General features: G+C 38.1%; 1 protein-coding gene and 1 non-coding gene across 2 annotated transcripts in view; both read right to left on the minus strand.

The window, feature by feature from the left end:
• Nucleotides 1-27,551, minus strand: part of LOC126415861 (uncharacterized) — a 76,256-nt gene that overhangs the window by 16,451 nt on the left and 32,254 nt on the right. The window contains exons 5-7 of the mRNA XM_050083462.1: nt 25,216-25,371; nt 6,575-6,781; nt 5,725-6,496 (exon numbers count right to left, since the gene is read on the minus strand). Of these exons, the coding sequence (XP_049939419.1) occupies nt 5,725-6,496; nt 6,575-6,781; nt 25,216-25,371 (1,135 nt within the window). The remainder of the gene's footprint in view (nt 1-5,724; nt 6,497-6,574; nt 6,782-25,215; nt 25,372-27,551) is intronic.
• Nucleotides 22,519-22,592, minus strand: Trnat-ugu (transfer RNA threonine (anticodon UGU)). Its single transcript has one exon. It is a non-coding gene; the product is annotated as a tRNA-Thr (tRNA).

A 27,551-nucleotide genomic window follows, 5' to 3' on the forward strand; every position in this document is an offset into this window, starting at 1 on the left:
AAAATTCTTGGGTCTTTGGGTTCAGCAAGACTTAAAGTGGGGCACACATATAAATAACTTGTGTAGAAAACTATCATCTGTGTGCTATGGCCTAAGAATTTTAAAGTCTACAACAAGCGAAACAACAGTACTGCAGGCATACTATGCACAGTTCCACTCACTAATTCCGATATGGGATCATTTTCTGGGGATACTCAACTCACAGTGTAAAGGTTTTTAGAATGCAAAAAAGAACTTTAAGAATAATTTGTGGCCTTAAAAAGATGGAGTCCTGTAAATCCCATTTTACTGAGTTTGGTGTTCTAAAATGTTCCAAGTTTATTCATTTATGAAACTATCTTGTTCACTAGGGACTACCTCCTGAAAACAGGCAAACTGCTACAGAACAAAAATGTACACAACTATAGCACCAGAAGGGAGTCAAATATACATCAAAAATATCACAGAACAACCACCTATCAGAGGAGCATAATTAACATTGGTGTAATACTACACAATAAGATATCAGAGGAAATAAAAAATACTACTCATCAAATATTTAAAGCTAAACTAAAGGCATTTCTAATAAAGCACTGTTCCTATTCTGTCAGAGAATTTCTGAATATGTAACAAAATTAATTGTAATAGGTACCTAATTTTAATTTGCCTACTATTTTGCTAATACTATGTACTATTGTAACTTATCTTTGACCTGTCCAATATCAATTGTACAATTTGTGCTATATGATTAAACTGGACCAATAAAAAATCAATCAATCAATCAGTCACAAGAGGTTATGAGAGCCTGAAAATTGGCGGCAGCAGAGTATTCTTTAAACAAGGGACACAGGATGAAATCTGATGAGATCCTGACAATTGCTGGTACATCCAGTTTTTGGGGCAGTGTTAATTTTGAGTCAACTGAATTAGGCTGGCAACAGCCAATTAACAGAGACTGGAGTGTTTATTATTGGCTGATGACAGCTGTATTAAGCTAGTGTGGTGATGTTTTGATGTGGTGACATTTTAACTGCTTGAGCAATGTATGTTCCCAACCTATTACTCCACGCAGCTACACCTTACACTGCCGCCTTAACAGTCCCTTATTAGACTGGTGTAGACATTCAGCCTTGCAACTCTCATGATTTACCTCAGGGTCCAGCTATGCTGTAACCTGTTCTTCCTCGGCATCAAACTTCTTTCTTTGTGCAGATTTCTATAAGTGAAGTGGCTATAAAACACAACACTGCTTCTCTACTTAAATAAAGTGTAGATAGGTTTCAATTAACTCCGTATACTGTCACAAACTTTCAGAAAAAGGTTACTTGTTACCTGGAAACCAACTAATATTACTGTCTCAAAGGCCTCTCATTAACATTCTATGAATGGTATATAACAACAATCGCTTATATACATTGTATCTGTCTTCCTTTGTGCTGCAAATCTTCCATAGTACCAGAGCTCCTTCATTCCTCCTTGCTCCATGGAAATTACAAATGCTCTAAAGAAGATAGACTCACACTTGCTGAGTAATACTTTCTCACAGCATGTGTTTACAAACTAACTGTGATCACGCACATCTCTAGTCTGAGCTCTGTATCTCAAGTACGTGCCTACATGCCCTTCCATGAATGGCATGGATCACTACAAGGCAAAGGTTTTCCTATTAACAGAATGAGGAACCCTGTATTATCCCACATTAACGCACAAAGTTCTTTGGTGAGACTACCTTGAATGTTTGAGAATAGCTTTTGACTGCATTACATTTTTGCTGCTGGTGTCTAGTGCAGACAGTGCCAGAAGCCCACCCTTAGGAGCAACACCAGTGATGGGTGGTGCATGCACCCTGTACAGTACACAGGGTTTATATGCGGACAAGGAAAAGAGATTCCCAGACTTTTCCTGGATTTCCTGGTTAAAAATACACTTTCTCTCGGGTGGAAATTTACTTTCTCCGTGTTAAGTGACAGAGCATAGGACACGTGATGTAGTCAGCCAATAGCAACATCACTGTTAAGTAGCACAAACCAACAAACAGGAAAATTTAATGGTTTAAATTAGTTTACATAATGTTGCTACAAGAAAAGAAAACCTTTCACATAAAATATTGGTCTCAAAGATTAATAAGCTGCAAGAGAAGCTAAGCTTTCACATATAATGTTGATCTTTTTTTCGCATGTTACACTTCAAGATACATCACACAAATGTGCCAGTAAACTTTTTAATGATGACATTAATGTCTGATCTTTTGAGCTCGAAATTATTCTAAATGGTTTACCTCAAAGAGGTAAAATGTTCTGTAATTTAAGAAACTAATTGTACATAGTTCATCTTGTGTAAAAGGAAATTTACTTTGAAAGTAACGCTTTTCAAAGAACCATTCACAATTTTTTCCCACAACCTGTTAGAAATAGGTTCATTTCAACAGTTGCCAGAGAGCGCCAGATAACGGGCGTCACCGCACTTGTGCAGCCATGATGACGCAGGAAGCTTGTATGTTCGTACGTGTAAAATATTAAAAGATCTTACATTATGTCATAAAAGAAACAAGACATTAGAGGATATTTCAAGAGCATCGGAATTTCGTGACCCATACTAAAATGCATAATTCGGCTTAAAGTGCACATTCTTATGTCCAGAGTCAGATGTAAATTTTCTTTAGAAGATGTGCTAGAAGATGAAAATGTGCACTTGCAATGCAGCAAACAGATCAAACTAGCCAATACTGTGGAATTAAACACTTCGTTTCAAATAAATTGACTGCCTCAGCGGAAAACATTAATAAAAGCCACATTTCTTCAGCAAACTGACAAAAATAACTTCATTGTTTTGCAAGGCGATACTTGACTGTCAGAAAGGTGCAAATAAAATAAAATCTCAAACTAATATCGTATTATAGCCTTCCGTAATTATGTGAATGTATTTTCATTCACCTGATAGCTCCCGGCCACAGAAATCCATTTTGTTTTCATTTGATGTGAGAGCAATAAACGAAAAGGAAACAGAAAAATCACTAAATGTTAACACGGGTCATGTGGAGACTACCTGCCTCCCCACTACAACTCAGACTGCTCTGTGCATCAGCCCAATATCTACGATATTTCTGAACTGGGGCAATACTATAATCCGTTCATCATAAGAATAAACCTGATGTAAACATTGCACTATGTATTCTTCCGCATTGGCTGGAACTTCATTGGATTTCTGTGTCACATGGGACTGCAGCCAAGTTGTGTCGAGTACTGTCAAGTACGATATAAATAGTGGCACAAACCTCTCCCCCCCTCCCCTCCCACGAGAGTTTAAGGTAGGACGCAAAAAATTTTTAAAAATCGACTTTTCAAAAAAGTTGCTCAGTTCCTAGCATACATCTTTCTGAAGAGTTTGATACATAAATGATATGTGTTCGAGGAAATGTAAGACACGTTATTTGGTCTTAAGTGTGCCAAAGTGCAGTGCTGTGCCTCTTCACACAGCAGTCTTCCATCACACATCACTGTATTTCGCTCTGTAGAATTCAAACGTGTAATATTTTGTAATGGATGCCATCAAACTATATTCAGGACAGTGGAAATTAAAATGTCCTGTGGTGCCTCTCCTGCTCCCAGTTGGCTGGTTTGACATCCTAGCCCTCTTTTTCTTTTTGCACTCTTTATTGTCTATTAGCTAATAACCTGCTGTTTTGTGTGACATAAAATTGAATATAGGATAGATAAAATCAGTAATGACAAGAGATAAGCAAGACAGTACACACTTCTTCAATCCTTAAGTCCTAGAATTTTTTCTCTCTAATTTTGCTACAGCTTTACATGGTGTGCTTTCCTTTCTGGGAAAGAATCTATTACCTCATCAAAGTTCGTCAAATGTTTTGCTACATGAAAAAACGAAATGTCGTCGTCTAAAACTGAAAAGCTGTTAATACAAATAGCATCCAAGACTGGTGTGGTTTCTCAATCTGATTATGTGTATTTTGTCACTGTCGGCTTTATAACACGAAACAGGCCTGCCTAATATAGCAGCAATTGTAACACACACCAAATAAATGTGACTGTTTTGACACAAATGATCATTTTTATAACATGACAGAATATAATTCACCGAGTACCAATATGAGATTCCTATTACACCTCCCACAAGCAAAAAGTTTTATGTTAGGAAATCGTTTCCCATTTCATTCATAAGCTCCAGCTTCTAAAGCATGAGATTGAAAAGCAGTGGTATGAAATTTTTAGATACATGTGGAATCGTCATATTCTTCCATATTTTGTGTGATGTCCCCGTTTCTTCTCCTTCCTCGTTCTAACAAACAATCTTGTCATCACTAATTCTGCAACTATTCCTCCAGTGTCAAAACTTATTCTCCGGTTAACTTCACTAACCCTGCCACAATCACCTGTTTAGTTATGCCGCATTCATTCTCTGGTTAGGCATTATTACGTGGTCATACAACATGTTTTCCGTGCTACTCCCTGAATACAGCTTAAGCAGCTGCTAGCTGGGGACTGTACGAATGGCCCTTACGAGTGTAGCGGTCTGGCCAAAAATTTTCTGTCAAAATGTCACTTTCTTGGGTACACCAAGAAGACAATATACGATCTTTCTTACCTGTTATTCCTGTTATTCATTTATTTCCACTCTGGTAGTCTGAATCTATGGATTTCACTAGTAATTATAATAATGCCGAACATTCGCAAATCCTTTCAACCACATAAACAGCGATTGCGGTTCACCCGCTCGGCTTTATTCCACTCAGCTTGTATAGCCCCGTCCACTTTTATCTGCAGGAAAGTTTATTTCTAGATGCAACAGGGATTCTCCTGGCAGAGACATCACATACACTATGCACGCATTCAAAAATCAACTTATGATTCATTTAGAAATCAGCTTAGAATGTGTTAAAAAATATTCAAAAACCAACAGGGATGCATTTCAAAATCATATGAATAATCGATAAACCAACATGCACTGGATGCTAGCTGCTTTGTGAGACAAGGTTGTTTCCCTCAAAAATGTGAATTTGGTGCCCCTCCCCCCTGAAATTGCCGATCTAATGTAAACAGTTGTGACGTCACGCTCATTGGAGGCAATTTGTTATTATTAAGCATTGCATAGTCTTCCTAAGACCTTTGACACATTTTGCTGTTAGCAGACGCTTGTATGAGCACTGTGTTTTGTTGTTGTTGAAGTCACGAGATACAGTAATATCCTTTGTTCGAGTGTTGGTTCTTAGCAGTCAAAGTTACAAAAATTTAACTGAAAACTAAAACAATGAAAAATTTCCAGAATTCTAAAAAATTCCAGTTTTTCCCGGATCTCCCAGTTGTCCAGGGTCATATACACCCTGAGTACAGGGTCCTATACAGGATAATGGTTTACACCCTCGGCATCAGTTTTCAGCAGGATTCGTCAGCAGCAGCAGCAGCAGCAGCAGCATCTCTCTTAAAGATGGCAGACAGATGGATTGCCAAAATAATAAGTCCTGTTGATTTAGGATTTTAGAAAACTACCATGTGACATTAATAGTCCCTATAGCCTCACCTCAACAAGAGATGTATAGTAATAAGAAATAAAACTACATAACTGATTCAGCACAGCCTTAAGATGCAGATTTAAAGCAATATCCTTTCTCTCTTAGAATACTAATGACAACAGGTTTTGGGTGGGAAAATGCACTAAATGCAAGTAAATGTAATTCTTAATGTAATGTGGTGCAAACAGAAATATTGCAGAAATTATGTCACTTACCACCATTATCTCTGACTACAAAGAGTGCAAAATTACTTGGCTTGCTGTCCACTTTGTATTTCTCGAGTAACAAATTAATAACTTCCTGTGTATTAACAAGAGATGTGACCCAGACACTCATTTGGCTGCCATGAGGTGGAGTGAAAAAGCTTGTTTCTCGGTTGTAGAAGTGGCCATTAATTGAGCACCTTCTCTTCAATTTAGTGCGGGACCGCATTCCCGGACGGCGCCGGATTGCTGTTGATCCTGTTTTAGCTGCTCTTCTTAAGACAACATCAGGGGTACTTTCACTCTGATTTTTAGCGTCTCCACCTGAACTGCTAAAAACATCATCATTATTTGCTTCAGGAATCACTGGTGTGGTTGCATCCATTTTACATCCCTGATCCCAATGTCTTTCCAGACAGTCTGGACCACTCATAGACCTGTTCAGATTTTTTTCAAGGCTAGGAAACTTATCCAGACTTGCAAGGTCTGCTGGTATCTTATCTAAACTGGATCGATCTCCATTTGCATCTCCATCACCACTGTTAGTATGGCTGCTGTTGCTGCCACGAGTAGCAGCTGTGCTGTCTACACCTGCGGAATCTGTTGCGGATCCAGTTTCTTCACTAGTGAAGCTGTCAACTGTGTCAACACTGGACTGTGTAGAGAATGTGTTCCCATGTGTTGTTTCATCTGAGAAGTCTACACTTGACTGCGTAGAAACACTTGGGAGACTGACTGGCATTGTTTGATATATCTTCTCAGACTCATCTCTTTTCCTCTCCACCTGTAATAAACAAAAATTTATCACTACAAATCAAACAACACTAGACCCAAAATTTGTTAACTTATCTGAAGTGCATACCTGCAGGAGGTCATCAAGCTCATCCCAATCAATTTGTTTGACATCAAGTTTTGGTGGTAAAGTTTGAGCACCATGCTTTAATTCATGATTTGCATTACTACTGTCAGGGGATGACAGTTCATCACAAGATGTTTCTTGTTCTTTGTTCTCATCTGTCACATCAGCCAAATGATTGTAAATATCATCATCAAAACTTTCAAAGTCCACCTAAGACAAAAGGAAATAAAAAATAACAAAAAATGATCAGCAAAATCAATGTAAGTGAGACAGCAAAACGTATTAGAAAATTCACTTCTCATAAAAGAGAGGTAGTATGGGGGTAAAAACAACATGTGGAATTAAACAAGAACATAATCTTTATTAAGATTTCAGCATCTGTAAACAATGTTTTCTTAACTTGTTTGCAACAGTCATAATGCAGTCTGATCCTAAATTAACTTCACATAATATTCCATTCTGTGGTATTTGTTTAAGTTATTTTAAATTCGCCTGTGTAACTACTAGAAAACGCATATTTTTGTCACTAAACATGTTTCATTTTATTGATACAAAACATCATCAGTGGCCTATAATGAATGATACTTCCAATTTTCTAAAAACAGTTCATTACAAAAGATGTTATTTTACTTATGGTATTTTATGTCTCATTTTTGATCACATCAGGACATATATGCTTGCCCATATTTGAGGTGTTCCCTAATTTTGCATTATTGTTTTTTGCATAATTCCACACTGCATTGCAGCACTACATACTTCTTGATGAGAAACATAACACTATATAGCACCACTATTGTATGTTTGGGATGTGGGAAACTGCCTAAAAACCACATCCTGCCTGGTCAGCATATTAACCCCTATCATTAATCTGCAAGGCAGATCTGATCCGTGAATGGTGCACCTCCCCATCCCAGAAGTGGCAGTTTAGCATGCACAGTTTTCCGGGTGGGTAGATGAGAAAAGACAAGGCTTCTCATTTTATAATTTTTTTCATTTTTCACACAAATTGTTCAATGATTGCGTCTGGTTCCAACATTTATCTGGTCAGTAAGTAGCTGTTTCATGTGTGGTTGTGCTTTGTGTGTATGGTAGTTTTCCTGAAAAGTGAGGTGGTGTCTGTTTTTATCGATTTTTAGGATACTCACATCTTTTTCTACTGTGTTTGGTCTATTTGTACATCTACGTCCACATCTATGTAAATACCCTGTCAGCCTCAGTATGAAGCATGCTAGTAGTGATACCCTGTATCACTATTAGTTGTTTCCTTTCCTGTTCCACAGAGCAAGGGGGAAAACAACTGTCTATATGCCTCCATATGAACCCTAATTTCTTTTATGTTATCTTCATAGTCCTTTTGTTAAATGTATGTTGGTAGCAGCCAGCTTCAAATACCAGTTCTCTAAATTTCCTCAAGAGCATTTTGCAAAAACAATGTCGCTTTCCATCCAGTGATTCGCATTTGAGTTCCCGAAGCACCTATGTAGCATTTGTGCGTTGTTTGAATCTGCCACTAACAAATCTAGCAGCCTGCCTCTGAATTGCTTCAATGTCTTCCTTTAATCCGACCTGATGCAGATCCTAAGTACTAGAACAGTACTCAAGAGTAGGTTGCACTAGCATAATATATGTGGTCTGCTTTACAGGTGAACCACACTTTCCTTAAATTCTCCCAATAAACCGAAGTCAACCATTCGCCTTCCCTACCACAATCTTCATTCTGTCTCATATCACAATGTTACACCCAGATATTTAAATGACACAACTGTGTCAAGCAGGACACCACTAATGCTGCATCTGAACATTATGGGTTTGTTTTTCCTACTCACCCACATTAGCTTACATTTTTCTACATTTAGAGCCAGCTACCATTCACCACACTATTTAGAAACTTTGATCTTTAACACCTTCCTATACACCACAGCATCATCAGCATATAACCGTAGATTGCTGCCCACCTTTTCTGCCAGATCATTTATGTATATAGAAAATAATAGTGCCCTATCACACTTCTCTGGGGCACAACTGATGATACCCTGGTCTCTGTAGAATAATCGCTGCAAGAACAACACACTGTGTTCTGATACTTAAGGAGTCTTCGAGCCACTGACATACTTGGGAACCTATTCCATCTGCTTGCACCTTCATTAACAGTCTGCAGTTGGGTGTAATATTTCTGGCTTTATAGCCATCATATTCAGGAACATGAAGCCTTTCTTAGAGCAGTTGAGAAGGCAGCATTTGCAAGACAATGTAATGTGGTGTGAGGTACTGATGGTTTGTTAGGTAAGGATATCATGAGAAAGACCACCTAAATTTTGGACCTTCCCCATGATTGGCTGCTGCTTTCGGAAGTCGCGTGCCAAAATGACAATCTTCTATTATTAATACTAAACAAACTAAACATTATATTTACTTGAATTTCAAATTAAAGCATCTCTCAATAGTGTGCCATCATTCCATTATTTCACAAATATTAGTAACAAGCAGAATAAGAAACAACTGCTAAATGAAAAGGCAGACAAAGCACTTCGGTAAGCTTCAGATAGTGCCTAAATTGGTTGGCGGGCGATGTACTTATGGCTGTAAGATCAGAGCTAGTTTGGCAGTGTCAGAGGACAGACCTGTCTGCCACCATATCAGTTAAGGCTTAGTTGCAATGTATAGTGTGTAAATTAGAGCTGGTTTGGCAGTGTCAGAGGACAGACATGTTGTTTGTCATGGACAGTGTTAGTTAAATCTTTGTTAGTAATCTATGGTTTGTCAATAGAGCTGGTTGGGAAGCCTCGGAGGACAGCATGTTGTCTGCTGCGGTCGGCATTAGTTAAGACTTTATTAGCAATGTGTTGTTATTTGGACATACAGTTGAAAACAGTGTGATACTAATTATGGAAATATGCAGTTCATTAATTTGTTGAAATATAGAAATCATTTGTGACTCTAAAGTGAAATGCAATTGCTGCTAATAAAAAGTTGGTGGCATCCTAGGTAAACAAACTGATTGGAAATTTAATTACTGCTGAAATAACAGTACCTCCCTAAGAGTTTCTCACAGCCTCAAGAATACAGACTCAAAATCTAAGTGCTGTTTTCTGCACAGGGAATAACAACTATAGAAGACTGCAGGTTCGCAAACATTCCACTCAGGGTGGTGGAAGCAAATAAGCACCTCACATGTACTGCAATCTCAGTCCAAATGAGATCAGCGACACGTCATCGCTGCATCTGCCTGAGCACACCAACAACCCTTCCATTCAGCTTTGCCTGAGAAGTCATGAATACCACCACCAAGATGTCACCTGCATATGGCACTATGCTATTAACAGTATTCTCCCCACTGAGGAGATATGTGAGGGGTTCAACAGTTACGCATGATAAGACAGGACCATTGCAGTGTCTTGCAGGCAGCCTTTTGTTATCTTTTTAACTACTTGTTTCCCTGTGTACCATTCAACAGTACATCCACAACAATAATCTATGAACCGAAGATCCCCGAGATGCTTAAACATCTCTGGCCACCATACACAGTCGAATCCACCTGTGATGTCGCTCATGATTGCTGTTATGTATTTACTTCTGGAGCCATAAAAAATTCCAAGTGATCTATTGATTGTGCCATCAATAGATCTACCTTTTCAGAAGCCACATTAGCTTCCCAAGATCTTCCTGTGTGCCTGCAAATGATCGCACAATAGGCGCTCCGGGACCCTAGCCAGAGTGGTCAACAGGCATAATTGTCTGCATCACTTGGCACCCCTCGCATCCGATGCCTGTGTCCTTGCTTAGTATTATGGCTTGTAATATTTTACAGCTCACAAGGTACCTCCACTGCACCAAAAATCACCCAGAACCGTGTGTCAGGGGAGACTTACTATATGGAATGACAAGGAAAGACTCTTTCCTTGTCATCCCATCTAGTAAGTCTCCCCTCTCCAGCCCTTTTCCTTCACCCCTCTTCCTTCCCCTTCAACTCTCCTGCCAGAAGGAGCCATTGGCTTCAAAAGCTTGTAAAAGTTAAACTTCTTGTGTTTGTGTGTTCTCCTCCCGCTGCTTGGTGAGTAGATTTTTTATATATCCATTTACATTACAAACCCAAGTGTATAATTTACAGCGAAGTAAATTCACTTAAGAGTATGACACTGTCATAGTTCGTGTGTATTCTCTCAACTAAACAATCCAAGGAAGCTGCTGGATTTCTTCGAAAGGAAACTGAAAACCCTTCACCAGCAGCAAACTACTATTATTTAGGTAATAAAATAGTATTGTTATTTGTTGATAAAAATATTAAGTTACTGAACATTTATTTGTTTTTCTGATTTAATAATATTTCAACTGATTTTAGGTATCCAGTATCAAAGAGAAAATGTCATTAGCTAGTTACTGCATCACACACTGACTCACTAAAGCAGGGAAGACACATACAGATGCCAAGAATTTTATTTTGTAGGCAGTCTTGGATATGGTTGAAATTATGTTAGGTAAGCAACAGGCAAACACGCTAGAAAGCATAGCACTTCCTGATAATACCAATGTAAGCAATATAAATGATATGGAAGGTGACTTTTGGGAACAATTAGTCAAAAAATTAAAGAGTAGCTCACACTTTGCTTCTCAATTTGATGAATTTATTGATATTTGAGACTGTGTGCAGTTTATGGTATATGTACACTTTGAAGATGTGCACAAGGGAGACATTTTATTTTGCAAAGCACTTCCTACAAACACTACTGGCTACTGTTTGTATGATATGTTTTTAGAAAGCACTCACAGCTACGAGACTGATTGGACACAATGTATAACCATTTTTAGTGATGGTGCTAAAGCTATGACTGGCAACAACAGTGATCTCGTTACAAAATTAAGATAAATAATCGCAAATGTTTCATGGATACACTGCTTTCTTCATCAACATGTTCTGGTAGCCACAGTTTTATCGTTTGATTTACAATTGTGTGCGTAAAGAGGGAATCAAAGTTGTGAACTGTATTAAAGGTAAAGTATTGCAAACTTGACTGTTTAGAATCATTTGTGAAGACATGGGTTCACGCCATCAAAGTCTCCTTGATCACACATGTGTAGGATGGTTTCCAAAGGAAAGATATAGACACGAATCCTGGAACTAAAAGCTGAATTGTTAATGTCCTTACAAGATTCTAAATCTGGCTATGCAAGTCATTTTTGTGATCCTGTTTGGCTATTAAAATTAGCATTTCTTATTGATATTTTTAATCAATTAAATATTTTAAACAAGAGCCTCGAAGGGAGGTATTATAACTGCATTATAATGGCTAAGGTTAAAAATCAAAGGATTTCTTGCAAAACTTCATTTGTGCTCAAAATCTTTAATAAAGGAGATGTCTGAACCTTTCCCCAGTGTTCAGAAAACTGTGGAAGAAACTGTAGTGGAGCAGTTGGTTGTAGTAACTTCCCACATTCCTTGCATGATACAGAACTTGCATAATTTTGAAGATAAACTATTAAGTTACTTTTCAGAACTGAACTCTGAAGCTTACAATGGGCACAGATGGTTACTAAACCATGTTTGGGTATGTCACTACAATAGCTGAACATATCATGAAGATGAAAGAAACACTTATAGATTTGCTGCTGACGGCAAGCTTAAAATGGAATTAAATTTGCAAAAGACTGACGTCTTATGAATGAAGAGAAAAGATGAATATCCATGGCGGGCAAGGGAAGCTTTGAAATTATTAGTGCCATTTGCCATTTTGTACCAACATGAATTAGTGTTTTCATCAATGGTGAACATGAAAATGAAAAAGAGAAATAGGCTTCAATTAGAAAATAATTGGTCAGCTGTGTGTCAAAAATAGAACCACTATTTGACATATTGTTATTAATAAACAGGACCACCCTTCTCAATGAAATTCTTGTATTTTTACTGTAGAGTAGGACCTACAACCATTCCGTACTTTTACCTGGCTAAGTGGCACCCACGACAGATGTGGCTGGTGTCACCCTTTGAATGAAAATCATTAAAAACAATAAAATCCTGGTAGTGTCAAGTATGTTTATTTTTATAGCAGCATATTTTACCCCTTTCTGTACCACAAATAGGTTGAGTAAAGGATAGCGTAAGTCTTTCTTCATTCTGGTATTATAATCATGACTGCACTGTTGTTTTTAAACTGGTCCATGTTGTTGAGAACAAATTTCATTAATGAGTAAATGTACTGTGAGGCTGTTGTAAGAATTCCCAATATTTTAAAAATATGCCTACAAGATGTGCGACTATGAACCCCACACATTATTCTAACCACTTTCTTTTGAGCAGAGAATACTTTTTGTCTAAATGTTGTTTTTTTTGTTTTTTTAATCTTATGGGACTTAACTACTAAGGTCATCAGTCCCTAAGCTTACATACTACTTAACCTAAATCATCCTAAGGACAAACACACACACCCATGCCCGAGGGAGGACTCGAACCTCTGCCGAGACCAGCCGCACAGTCCATAACTGCAGCGCCCAAGACCGCTCGGCTAATCCCGCGCGGCTAAATGTTGAGTTACCCCAAAATATTATTCCATATCACATCAGAGAGTGAAAGCATGCAAAGTATGTTAGCTTTCTAATTTCTGTATCCTCAAAATCAGCAATTATTCTGATTGCAAAAGTTGCTGAACATTGTCACTTTAGAAGATCAAAAATATGAATTTTCCAATTAAGATTCTCATCTATATGTACACCCAAAAACTTAGTATGCTCTGCCCTGTCTACTTCTTCTGCTGATGTTTTATATTTATTGAAGGAACTGTACTTTTTGCAGCAGAAAATTGGATTTAGTATGTTGTTTCAAAGTTTAGAGCAAGCCCATTTGCAGAAAACCAATTCATTACTTTTCCAAAGACCTTATTTGTATCATTTTCAGTTGGCATTTCTTTTACTGGATTAATAATGATGCTTGTATCACCAGCAAACAGTGTCAGTTCAGCTTCCTGTTTCAGACAGGAAGGGAGGTCGTTCACATATATCAAGAACAGAAGGGGACCCATGATTGAACCCTGTGGAACACCTAATGTAATTTCACCCCAGTTAGGTGAAGTGGCAAAATTATTTAAATCACTTAACCCATATAAGGAAACTTTTTGCTTCCTGTTCTGTAGGTATGACTCAAACCACTCATATGCTATTCCATTTATATCATAGAATTGTAATTTCTGTAACATAATGTCATGGTTTTCACACAATCAAATGCTTTGGACAAGTCACACAAAATTCCTATTGGTGACATCTTAGTATTTAATGACTCTATTATGTGGACAGTGAAATTGTATACTGTTGTCTCAGTGGAACAGCATTTTTGAAATCTGAACTGTGATTTACTAAGTATCCTATTACTGCTGAGATGGCTAACCACTCTTGAGTACATTACTTTCTCGAAGCTTTTTGAGTATGTGGCTTATGTATCACAGGAGAGAAAGAACAGTGAGACAACAGGAAATGCGGAAGAATAAATCTTGTAATGTTTACATCAGCATTATTATTAAAATGCACAAAGTAAAGTCAAACATCACTTAATAAGCAACACACAACGTAATTTTGTGAAAGGTTGACTCACTCAATGAGCAATGTTTCGTATAACGAGTCTGTTCAGTGCTTTTGCTTTTAGCCTTTGGTAACCATTCCAAAGACTACCTTATGACCTAGATAGGACTCTTCAGCTGCTACAGTTGAGCAGTAAGTCACATGCTGTTCTATGACATTCCTCCTTATGCACAATTTCTGAAAATTACTTTGCTGGATCTTGTTAATTTAGTTATCAATTGGTTCCTGAAAACAGTTTTCAGGTTTTGCGTTTATTCATCATTAACATAGGGTATTTATTATTAAAAATTCTGTGTGCTATTCATTCAGAATTATGTAATTTTTATATAAAATAAATTTGACTTTTATTAGGCCTATGTTTTTGTATTATGGGACCTCTACTGTTCGGACATGCACTGGTCTGGTTGTTTTATTTACTTTCATACAGTTTCAAAAGAAAACAACATTTCTTTTTAATTAATTATGAGAGTAGTTTTTGGTACATTTAATTACAAATTATTATATTAGATTTTAGAAGCTATTTTTCAACTCTTTTTATAAAGCACTAACAAAATTATGACTTCACACAATCACAATTAATAATACAAAAGGAATGAGAAATGAATCAGGCGACAAGCAATGGCTATTCTGTGGGAATCCCAATGAAATCACTGAGCTATGAAAATAGAGAGAATGTCAACACACAATGTATCAATTACAATCTGAGGTGAGCTCAAGCATCCTACATTTGCTTGGTAGAAATTGCAGTACTTCGCACCTCCTCTCACTGCTGCCAATCCTAGCTACCCTGAGCAACTTTTAAATGGGCTTTCATGATCTGTTCTAGTTCCGTGTCATTTTATCACAGCCAATGATCGACATGAAAACTAAGTTGTAAGTATGGCACAAGATGCTGCCCCTGCAATGCCATTTCCACCTGGAAGTTAATGTGGTCCTTCCCCTCTCCCCACAAATCTTTCAGAGGTGAACTCATGAATACAATCTGTACACGGTTTAATGTCTCTCGCTGCCCCAGATCCGTTCCACAGATGTAGGATGAGTTTGGTAGACACTTTGTCACTTCTCACTGCCGCAAGTCTTTGCATATTTGAAGTGTTCAATAGGTTTAAATTAAAGTCATATTCATTACTACAAATAAATATCGTAACTTTACAATGTGCTTTCCAAGGCTTTGTCACTTCCACGTGACATTTAAATCATGGCAAATGATTATCATGAAACATATGTTATCAGCCATATTGCAACTACTTCCTCTTGCTATCTGGAACCCCCCCTCTTCATCTCCAAGCAAGACTTTGTGACTGTCCTGGGGATCACCAGCCACATGTAGAGAAATACTAGTCTAGAAGATGGAGCAATGCAGTAGGCAGTAATGTGATTTTTTATTTGGTCAGCTGGTCACACAGCCCACACCAGGCACCACAGACACTCCATCTGTGTAACCTATGGACTGATGTTAGAGAGCTGTGTGACCTACTTCTACACATTTTTACCAGGAGAAGGGAAGTTTAGGGTGTAGTCAGAAAACACGTGGACTGGAAGAGTCTACACTGATCTCTCCCTCTGCACCAAAGTGCTTCGTACACACTATGTATACCTAGTATGTTAAGTCTACTACAGTTAAACAGTAGGATGAGCTCATTAGTAATGAACAAAATCCATAAGATTCTTGACGCAGTGGGAAGGGACATAACATGTTTTCAGGAGCCCTATCAAAGGATACTCAGTTTCCCCAGACAAACCATGGTCATAAAACTTGGTAATAGGTTAGTGTCAGCTAGTATCATATTTAATAGGCATTGCAATGAAACCAAGATATTTTTGTACTTTCAAAATTGCAGCACAGTCAGCAATCATGATAATCTGATATATAAGAAACTATCAGCCTCGACTGTGGTAATGAAACCAACCTTTACCTCGGTTTCTGCCCAAATAATTGAGCCTTTTTCAGAAGATATACCTGAATCTATAATTTCTCTAAGAGGACACGGTCTAGGCTGTTTTAGATTTATTTCTAGGCCATGCCCTCTTAGACAAATTATAGATTCAGGTATATCTTCTGAAGAAGGCTCAATTATTTGGGCTGAAACCTAGGTAAAGGTTGGTTTCATTACCGCAATTGAGGCTGATAGTTTCTTATATATAACTCATTGAATTAAAATATCAGATGAATTATCTCATGCATTTATATGTAATACTTGCATAATATTACCTCATACATTGATAAAGTGTCTTCACTTATTTCACTAATAAAGCATTTCTCATTTGGCCAACTGATGAAAAGCAAAGTTAACCCAATGGCACAGTATTATCTCTCAACAGCCACACAATGTACCATACAATGAGGTTCTTTTTGTAGAGGTTATTTCACATTCTGTATGAAACTTTTTGTAAATGATTACATAGAACTCAGTTATCACAAAAGATAAATATTTTTGATCAATGTGAAGGCTTGATAAATCAGATAATTTAGTGGAGTATCATCAATGTCAGATAAGTGATCTATAAAGCAAGTCCTGATTCAGCATCTTATTTAAAGTATTTCTTTTTTCAGAAAATACACCATTATGGGTTAGAGATTTCAATACAGTTTACATGATCCATTCTTGTGGAATTTCTAGTCTTGCAACATCATGTGAGAGCCTTTTTCAAGTTTGTAACAGTAGGAAAAACATAGTGACAGGCTTACAGTGGAATCACAACCCTTGTGATTCATGGTATGGGAAAGACCTGCATCAGAAAAGTGAGTGTAACTATTTTAGAAATCTACTAAACTACTTTCACAAGTTACTTCAATATAGTTGATCACAAACCTACTCAGCTTGAATGTGTGAAAAGATAAATGATATGCTGTGATGAAAGAGATTGCTTAGTACTAACTCACATCCATACACAAGAATGCCACTTCTTCACAATGTAAGACTTACAATAAAAAATTGCTAAGGCATCCATTGCCACTTGTTGACAAACTGTCTCTTGGCTTCTGTCTTGGGTTCATCGGCTGACATTAGTTTGTAAACAACATTATGTAGCGGAAATGCTGAGTCGCAGATAAGCACAACAAAAAACACTCTGACAATCAAAACTTTCGGCCATTGGCCTTCGTTAACAATAGACACACATATGCGTGCACACATGCACACGCGTGCGCACACAAGCAAACGCGCACACACACACACGTGCACACGCGCGCACACACACACACACACACACACACACACACACACACACACACACACACGTGTTCGTGCACATGCACAAACGCAACACACACACACGACTGCAGTCTCAGGCAAGATTTTCCATTGTTTGATTAGTTTGTAAACCCCACTTTTACATTCGCACATTTTCTGTTTTCCCGTTTTTATGTTTATTTTTGTTGGTCTCCCAATAGAAGTCCAGTTCTCTCAATACAATACTTTCCCATCATTAATGATTCTGTGTGACAACATTTCTCGCATTCTAAGTTTTCTTTGGTGCTTTCATGACATTTACCATTGATTTTTATACAGATTTATGCAAAAAGTGCTTCATATTCAGATAGTTAAGCAAGATGAAAATTTAACAGTCATGGGGGACTGGAATTCGACAGAACGAAAAGGGAGAGAAGGAAAAGTAGTAGGTGAATATGTACTGGGGGTAAGGAATGAAAGAGGAAGCTGCCTGGTGCAATTTTGCACAGAGCTTAATTTAATCATAGGTAACACTTGATTTAAGAATCATAAAAGAAGCTTGTATACGTGGAGGAGGCCTGGAGACACTAGAAACTTCCAGATAGATTATATAACGGTAAGACAGAGATTTAGGAACCAGGTTTTAAACTGTAAGACATTTCCAGGGGCAGATGTGGACTCTGAGCACACTTTACTGGTTATGAACTGTAGATTAAAACTGAAGAAACTGCAAAAAGGTAGGGTTTTAAGGAGATGGGACATGGATAAACTGAAAGAACCAGAGGTTGTAGAGTGTTTCAGAGAGGGCATTAAGGAACGTTTGACAAGAACAGGAGAAAGAAGCACAGTAGACGAAGAATGGGTAGCTTTGAAGATGAAAAAGTGAAGGCAGCAGAGGATCAAGTAGGTAAAAAGGATAGGGCTAGTAGAAATCCTTGGGTAACAGAAGAGAAATTGAATTTAACTGATGATAGGAGAAAATATAAACATGCAGTAAATGATGCAGCTGAAAAGGAATACAAACATCTGAAAAATGAGATCAACAAGAAGTGCAAAATGACTAAGCAGGGATGGCTAGATGACAAATGTAAGGATGTACATGCGTATATCACTAGGCGTGACGTAGATACCGCCTACAGGAAAATTAAGGAGATCTTTGGAGAAAAGAGAACCACCTGTATGAATATCAGGAGTTCAGATAGAAAACCAGTCCTGAGCAAAGCAAAGAAGTGAAAGCAGAAAGGTGGAAGGAGTATATAGAGCGTCTATACAAGGGCGATGTACTTGAGGGCAATATTATGGAAATGGAAGAGAACATAGATGAAAATGAAATGGGAGATATGATACTGTGTGAAGAATTTGACAGAGGACTGAAAGACCTAAGTCGAAGCAAGGCCCCGGGAGTAGACAACATTCCACTGGAATTACTGATAGCCTTGGGAGAGCCATCCATGACAAAACTCTACCATCTGTTGAGCAAGATGTATGAGACAGACAAAATACCCTCAGACTTCAAGAAGAATATAATAATTCTAATCTCAAAGAAAGCAGGTGTTGACAGGTGTGAAAATTACTGAACTACCAGGTTAATAAATCAAGGCTGCAAAATACTAACACAGATTCTTTACAGACAAATGGAAAAACTGGTAGAAGCCGACCTAAAGGAAGATCAGTTTGGATTCCGTAGAAATGTTGGAACACACGAGACAATACTCACCCTATGCCTTGTCTTAGAAGACAGATTAAGGAAAGGCAAACCTACGTTTCTAGCATTTGTAGACTTAGAGAAAGCTTTTGACAATGCTGACTGGAACACTGTCTTTCAAATTCTGAAGGTGGCAGGGGTAAAATACAGGGAACGAGAGACTATTTAATGGTACAATTTGTACAGACAGTAGATGGCAGTTGTAAGAGTCGAGAGGCATGAAAGGGAAGCAGTGGTTGAGAAAGGAGTGAGGCAGTGTTGTAGCCTGACCCTGATTATTCAATCTGTATATTGAGCAAACAGTAAAGGAAAAGAAAAATGTGGAATAGGAATTAAAATCCATGGAGTAGAAATACAAACTTTGAGGTTTGCCAATGACACTGTAATTCTATCAAAGACAGTAAAGAACCTGGAAGAGCAGTTGAACAGAATGGACAGTGTCTTGAAAGGAGGATATAAGATGAACATCAACAAAAGCAAAACAAGGATAATGGAATGTAGTCAAATTAAATCAGGTGATCCTGAGGGAATTAGATTAGGAAATGAGTCAATTAAAGTAGTAGATGATTTTGTTATTTCGGAGGCAAAATAACTGATGATGGTTGAAAAGAGAGGATATAAAATGTAGACTGGCTATGGGAAGGAAATCATTTCTGAAGAAAGGAAATCCAATAACATCTAATATAGGGTTAAGTGTCAGAAAGTCTTTTCTGCAAGTATTTCTATGGACTGTAGCCATGTATGGAAGTGAAACATGAACAATAGATAGTTTAGAAAAGAAGAGAATAGAAGCTTTCAAAATGTGGTGCTACAGAAGAATGCTGAAGATTAGGTGGGTAGATCACATAACTAATGAGGAGGTACTGAATAGAATTGGGGAGAAGAATTTGTGGCACAACTTGAGTAGAAGATGGGATCAGTTGGTATGACACACTGTGAGGCATCAAGGGATCACCAATTTAGTATTGGAGAGAAGTGTGGAGGGTAAAAATCTTGGAAAGAGACCTAAAGATGAATACACCAAGCAGATTCAGAAGGATGTACGCTGCAGTATTTACTCAGAGATGAAGAAGCTTGCACAGGATAGAGTAGCATGGAGAGCTGCATCAAACCAGTTTCTTGACAGAAGACAACAACAACAACAACAACAACAACATTCCTGTTCAAAGTCAGCCTTGGAATGAAGCAGAAAATGCAGGCTATAGACAGAGTTACTGATCATGTAATGCAGCATTTTCACTGTTGGCGTGTTAGGTCACAGCCACCTGTATTATAGGTTCGCAGTGTTTGGAAGGTTTGGAAAGTATGCTGAGTCACAGCCTTAATGATATTCACGATTCGATGCCAGTGACTCTAGTAGAAACCATTCTTCTACTCATTGGATTGTATTACAATAGCTTCACATTAATTTCACAGTCATTTATACAAATGAACACTGCTTTTGAAGTGGTGTCTATAATGGGCTTTCACGAATTGTCATTACTTCCACATGAAATATGCTAATCTGTACTAGGTATGCTGTCTTAGGCTGGCACAACCTTAAGTCACACACAAACATTCCTCCTCATGATGCTCCATAACAAAGGACCAAGTGATGTTGACAACAAGCTGTATATTTCTTATCTATTGTTCTCTGTTTATGAAGACTGCCAATTTAAGCGTTTTACCAATGCTGTGTTACAAGTTTTATTTGACATAACTTTATAATGATTATCAATATTAAGTCTCACATTAGAACAAAAATACCATTTTAATATGGGTTCATGAAAGAGTAGAGTTAACTGCTGTTAGAAAGAACAAAAACAATTAATTACTTCAGATTTTTCTAAACAGGCATAATTTAAATTGTTTTAATTTCATATTTTGAACAATATAAAGAGAATGACAGTAACAGTACTTTCTTCACTTTCACTTTTAGTGTTTCCTATGCTTTCCTGTATTTTACACTTTCTGCATTTTACACTTTTTGGGTCAGTCTGCTGAAAAGTGTAAAAAGGGGTTTTTACTGTAATTATTTTTTTAATAAAAGAAAGAAAATGACAACAAGCAAGTGGATGGATCATAAAGTACACTACTGAGTTCACACCTCCACAAGAAATTCAGGGCACAGTGTCCAATAAATTGCAGACAGCAACACACATCAGTAGAACCACTGCTTTTAATGGAAGTCCAAGTTTATACTTTGTTCTTACTGGAGATTTATACGACACATTGTGAAATCCAGCCACACTTCATTGATTTGTCAATGAAGCTCACAGCCAGCAGCCTTCATCTTTAATTAAAGCCATAAACATGTCAAAACTTTAATGATCAGGAAAAAAATCTAAAAGTAAATTATATGTAGGTGAACCTCTATCTCAAACTTGTGTTCTGCTACACAAACCAAATTCAAATGCAGAAAGGATTAATAACAAATCAACCCATTAATACAATCTCCACCTGCTGCAAAACAAGCAATCTGTTTACAAAAACTAATCGCTATGGCCTTTCATTAGTGCTGGACAATGCAGGCTGCAGGCAGTAGCAGGATATCAGACAGCAAAAAGCACACACATCAAACCAAAAATTTGAAAATTATCCTATGGATAACAATTTCAATAAAATTACATTTAATAACAATTCAACTCACTGAAACTGAGATTTCATTATTTCTGTTATAATTTTATGAAAACGATAGTAGCTACTCACTGTGTGTGTGTGTGTGTGTGTGTGTGTGTGTGTGTGTGTGTGTGTCTGTGTGTGTGTGGTGTCTATTTTTGACAAAGACCTTGTTGGCTGAAAGCTCACTTTCTGTCAGTCTTTTTCTTCCGCCTATCTGTGACTCAGCATCTGCATTATATGGGGACTAGCAACTATCCTTTTCATAACATTGTTACATTCCATCCTAGATTTTCCATTTCGTTATGTGATAACAACAGTTTACACCTACATTCTTTTCTATGGATGAAGAAATTAAAACCCCAATGAAAATTAATAGCTATCTGTTCAAATAAATGATGACTAACTGACAATCTCAGCTGCCGACAGGTGTTGCTGTTATACCTCGATGTGGACAGCTGAAAATGTGTGCCCCGACCGGGACTCGAACCCGGGATCTCCTGCTTACATGGCAGACGCCTTATCCATCTGAGCCATCGAGGACACAGGTGAATAGCGCGACTCCAGGACTTATCCCTTGCACGCTTCCCGTGAGACACACATTCCAAACTGTCCACAATTCTACATATGTATTGTACCTTATAGACATTTGCCCACCCACTCATTACTCGCGCACGCTTTGGCGATTCCCGTAAAAGTTTGGGCAACCTGTGCACATTAGCACAGACGAAGGTCAATGGCTGGGTAGCCTTTAACATTATATATATGAAGACAGTAACTTGTTCTCGAAAGAAGAGTTACCGTTGATGACCGTGCAGCGTTTCCCTGGAATAAATGATGGCTAACTGACAACCTCAGCTGCCGACAGGTGTTGCTGTTATACCTCGATGTGGACAGCTGAAAATGTGTGCCCCGACCGGGACTCGAACCCGGGATCTCCTGCTTACATGGCAGACGCTCTATCCATCTAAGCCACCGAGGACACAGGTGAAAAGCGCGACTGCAGGGACTTATCCCTTGCACGCTTCCCGTGAGACTCACATTCCCAACTGTCCACAATTCTACATATGTATTGTACCTTATAGACATTTGCCCACCCACTCATTACTCGCGCACGCTTTGGCGATTCCCGTAAGAGTTTGGGCAACCTGTGCGCATTAGCACAGAATTGTGGACAGTTGGGAATGTGAGTCTCACGGGAAGCGTGCAAGGGATAAGTCCCTGCAGTCGTGCTATTCACCTGTGTCCTCAGTGGCTCAGATGGATAGAGCGTCTGCCATGTAAGCAGGAGATCCCGGGTTCGAGTCCCGGTCGGGGCACACATTTTCAGCTGCCCACATCGAGGTATAACAGCAACACCTGTCGGCAGCTGAGGTTGTCAGATAGTCATCATTTATTCCAGGGAAACGCTGCACGGTCATCAACGGTAACTCTTCTTTCGAGAACAAGTTACTGTCTTCGTATATATCTGTTCAAATGGTGTAAATAGGTATAGTATTTGTTTTAAAGGTAATTCTTGTTTGAACAACATATGAATCAAACATCTTGAATCAAAATACCATTAATTCACGGCAAAAAACAACCATAATGCTAAAATGAGGAACCACAATGCCTATAAATACATGTAAGAAATATCCTAATTAGCAAGAATAAGCAATGAGAAGATGAAAGAATATATAGAATGGCTATACGCTGCAGACATTTGACGAAGTGAAGAAGACCTTGGGATGTAAAAAGAAGATAAAGTCGCAGGTGATGACAAAGGAAATGCAATACTAACCAGTGAGATTGAAGAATCTATGAAGGAGATGAAAAATGGAATGGCAATGGGAATTGGTGAGATTCCTGTGGAACTGTTAAAGTCACCGGAGAAAGGAGGGAAAAGCGAGTTGATTGAATTGTATAATGAAATATATGACAGGAAAAAGGCCAAGTATCTTAATGCCTATAGAAAAGAAAAAGAACAGCAAGAAGTGTGAGGAACATAGAACAGTGAGCCTGATATCGCATGTAGCCAAAGTCTTGCTGAGGACGCTCAACAGAAGACTATATGGAAAGCTGAATTGCGTAATAGGATATGAAAAATTTGGTTTCATGCGAGGAGTGGGAACTAGAGATGACATTGGGCTACTGAGAGTGATAGAGGAGAGGTACATGGAGAAGAAAATGAAGGTGTATGTTGTGTTCATTGATCTTGAGAAGGCTTTTGACTGTGTCAGATGGGACAAACTGATGGAAACCCTAAGGAAACATGGGGTTGACTAGAGAGATAGACGGCTAATTAGAAATTTATATTGGAACCAGAGAGCAAGAGCATGAATAGGAGGTTTGATGAGTGAAGAAATTGAACTGGGAAGAGGTGTAAGACAAGGTTGTTGTTTATCACAAACACTGTTCAATATATATCTCGAGGAAATTATTAGTGAAAGTTTTGATGGAAGGAGAGGAGTCTGTATAGGGGGTTGGAGAGTGAGTGTATAAGATTTGCAGACGACATGGTTGCGATGGCAGAGAGTACAAGAGAGATGGAACAAATGTTAGATGATCTAAACACAAAATCAGAAGAATATGGAATGGAGATTAACAAGATGAAAACAAAAGGCATGGTAATTGGATGAAAGGGGAGAAAATGCTGTATGAAAATAGGGGGAGAGGAAATAGAGCACACGAATAACTTCAATTACTTGGGAAGTGTAATAATGGATGATATGTATTGCTCAACAGAAATTAGGAAAAGAATTGCAATGGCAAAAGAAGGATTCAAGAGGAAACAGAAATTACTTTGTGGACCACTAACCAAAGATCTGAGGAAAAGACTTGCCAAATGTTACATCTGGAGCATTACACTATATGGTGCAGAGACCTGGACATTGAGGAAGGAAGATGAAAGAAGATTGGAGGCACCAGAGATGTGGATAAGGAAAACGTGAAATGGGAAGACCGAGTAAGGAATGAAGAAGTATTAAGAAGAGTTGGAGAAGAAAGAAACATGATGAAAGTCATCAGAAAGAGAAAATGGAACTGGATTGGACTTTGTTTGAGGAGGGACTGTTTATTGAAGAAATAAATAGAAGGAATGGTGGAGGGGAAAAAGGGGAAGAGGAAAAAGAAGAAATCAAATGCTGGACAATATCAAAGGAGACAAATATTCAGAAATGAAAAAGACTGGCTATGAACAGACAAAAGTTGAAGAGGCTTAACCCATGACAAGACCTGCCGTAAGGCAGAATACCATACTACTAGCAAGAATGACCGTTTCAAGTGAACTATAGAATATTCTTAAGTAATAAGGGAGTCAATACTTCTATATGCAAAAACCTGTGTTTCAGTAAAAAAAAAAAAAAAGAGTTGTTACATCACATATCTTGGCTCTGTTGCAAAGTATCAGATCTCCGTCTTCCTTATTGCCTTTCACGTCCCATTCACTTTACTATTTACTGGTACTAATAAATGCTTGGTTTCAAATTTGTGAATGCAAGACTTCTGGCAGGTTTACTGTAGGAACAAAGCATTCTGTACCTTCACTCTGATAGATTCTTAAAGCCAGTCACTGCCCCATTAACAAACAGGTCATCAGACAAATGTAAACACAAATATGTTATTACCTCAAAATCAACTCCATTAAAACCATCACTTCGGCAAGAATTACGTTTCCTTATAGTTACAACAGTGCGCTGATCGTCATCTTCCTTGAGATGAATCATTCCTAACACTCCCCAATGTATTCGCAGGGCACCTTCTAAAACAAGTCGACCATTTACCTGTGGGAAAGTAAACATTTCACAGTTAGAAGTCCTCGTATCTGCTTTTTATCAAAACAATTGTCAAATGAGTGCAATAGAGTTTAGACCAAGGACAGAATAAATAATACCATACAGACATTCAGTGTATGTTCAGAATTACTCAAGTAGCCCAAATCTGGGCTCACAGGAAGCCTAAACAAAAGGACTTGTAAACAGCTGTACTCTACAATGGCATGAAGAAGTTGCTTGGTTAGCAGTAGGATATGCAGGATCTACGCTACAATGGTTTTAAAGTCTTAATCAAAAGATGTGAGGAAACAACAGACAGATTGGAAAAAAAGATCTGGAAATATAATTCATGGCTGTATGTAAAGACTTTTGTCTGTACATAACTTGAACAGTTATTTTATATTGTATGTGCCAGCAGTGAATGAACACACCTGGAATTTAGCAATGAATAATGAAAGTTAATTTAGTTCTGTGGGCTATGGCAAAGGAAGTATAACCATTCATCATCTATTATATTTAAAAAATCAGCTGAACCAGCATTTCTGTATTAATGTACTTAATATATTTTCTGTAATTTATCAATCTTTGCATCTAAAGAGTTTTCTCATAGCTTATTTGCCATTCACTTTTTCCAGAATACTTCCCATTTTAACTGAAATAGCCATATATGGTTTTATTTAAAATTTAATTTAATTTGAAAATATCTTAAAGGAACATCTGTTACATTCGATAGCAATAATGCGACGGAACTAGTCTCTCTTCGAACAACAACTCAGTGGGTCTCTGGAGTAATGGAGTTGTTTAACTTGTACATATAATATTCTGTTGTCAGTATGGGTGTCACACTGCCAGGTGAAAGATAGACAATGCTATGCACTATGCTATGGTATGATACTGAGAGAGAGAGAGAGAGAGAGAGAGAGAGAGAGAGAGAGAGAGAGAGGGAGGGAGGGAGGGAGGGAGGGAGGGGGAGGGAGAGGGAGAGGGGGGGAGAGAGAGAGAGAGAGAGAGAGAGAGAGAGAGAGAGAGAGAGAGTTATATTAAGATAAAGTTTTTCATTCTTGTTGTCTTACTGGTCACAATGGCTACAAAACCACTATTGTTGTCGAGGTATCTAATTCATCTAGTGGGGCTAAAACAGGCAATCATAATAGTACTTGTGAGTAATTGGAAACAAGAGTTCATGACATGGTGCAGTCTGAGGTCAGCCATCCAGGCAGAAGGGACATCCAGCTGCGACAGAGCCAGTTTAGTATCTTTTTTTCTTAAATGAGCTTCTGATGGGAAGTGAACATAATGTGTGTTTTTTCCTGATTTACTAGTGTTTATTATATTTACAGCATGTGTATTTATTCCTACAGTAGCTTTTGTGAAAGCCGAGTCTCTAGTGATAAGTAACTGTTGATACATCTGTTGTCAGCAGAGAAATTTAAATCTGTTTTAAGACCTTGTGGATTTTGTTCTTAGGCTACAGTGAGTTACACAGTGTGATATAGATGGGGCCCTGTTTGAAGCTGTGTGTGGAATGAAGGGGAATTGGCCACTGACCACAAACAGCTAGAAGCTGCGTTGCACTGGTCAACAGGCTTCTGTCTGCTGCTGACACCTGTGGTGACATCAGGGCACTAGACACAAGACCTTCAATATTTTTGGTGCTGTTGGAATCCCCTGGTGACCTAGTTGTTGTTGATGTTGTAACTTTGAATAAACAACATCTAACCAAACCATCTTCACTCAATAGTGAATGGTATATGATAGTTGGTTTGCATGTCTCTGGGCAAAAGGCAAAAGGTGAAATTGGGAACTTGCACCAATTTCTTTATGCCTTATGGCTGGTTCACAGTAGGCCAGTAATTTAGTCATGTGATGAGTGATTTAGTGACTAAAAGTGTCTGAAAGACATCATTTAGTAAAGTTAGTAAGTAAAATAGTTTAGTCGGTCCAATCCAGTAAACTGAATAGCAGCCGGGCAAGTAGCTACACCCCACACCAGCTCACTTACAACTGGTGCAATACTAGACACATGTGAATACTGTCTACTTAGTAATACGCATTATTGCCTTTCTTCTTTTCACTCTCAGTTTCCAGCCATCTGTTTCTTGTGGATGAGCAACATATGCTCCAGCTACAATCATTGCCACTGCTACTAGCTCTGGAGGCACAAGAGCACACGCAACTGTGTCTAAACA

The sequence above is a fragment of the Schistocerca serialis genome, chromosome 1 (assembly GCF_023864345.2).
Source record: "Schistocerca serialis cubense isolate TAMUIC-IGC-003099 chromosome 1, iqSchSeri2.2, whole genome shotgun sequence".
Lineage (NCBI taxonomy): Eukaryota > Metazoa > Arthropoda > Insecta > Orthoptera > Acrididae > Schistocerca > Schistocerca serialis.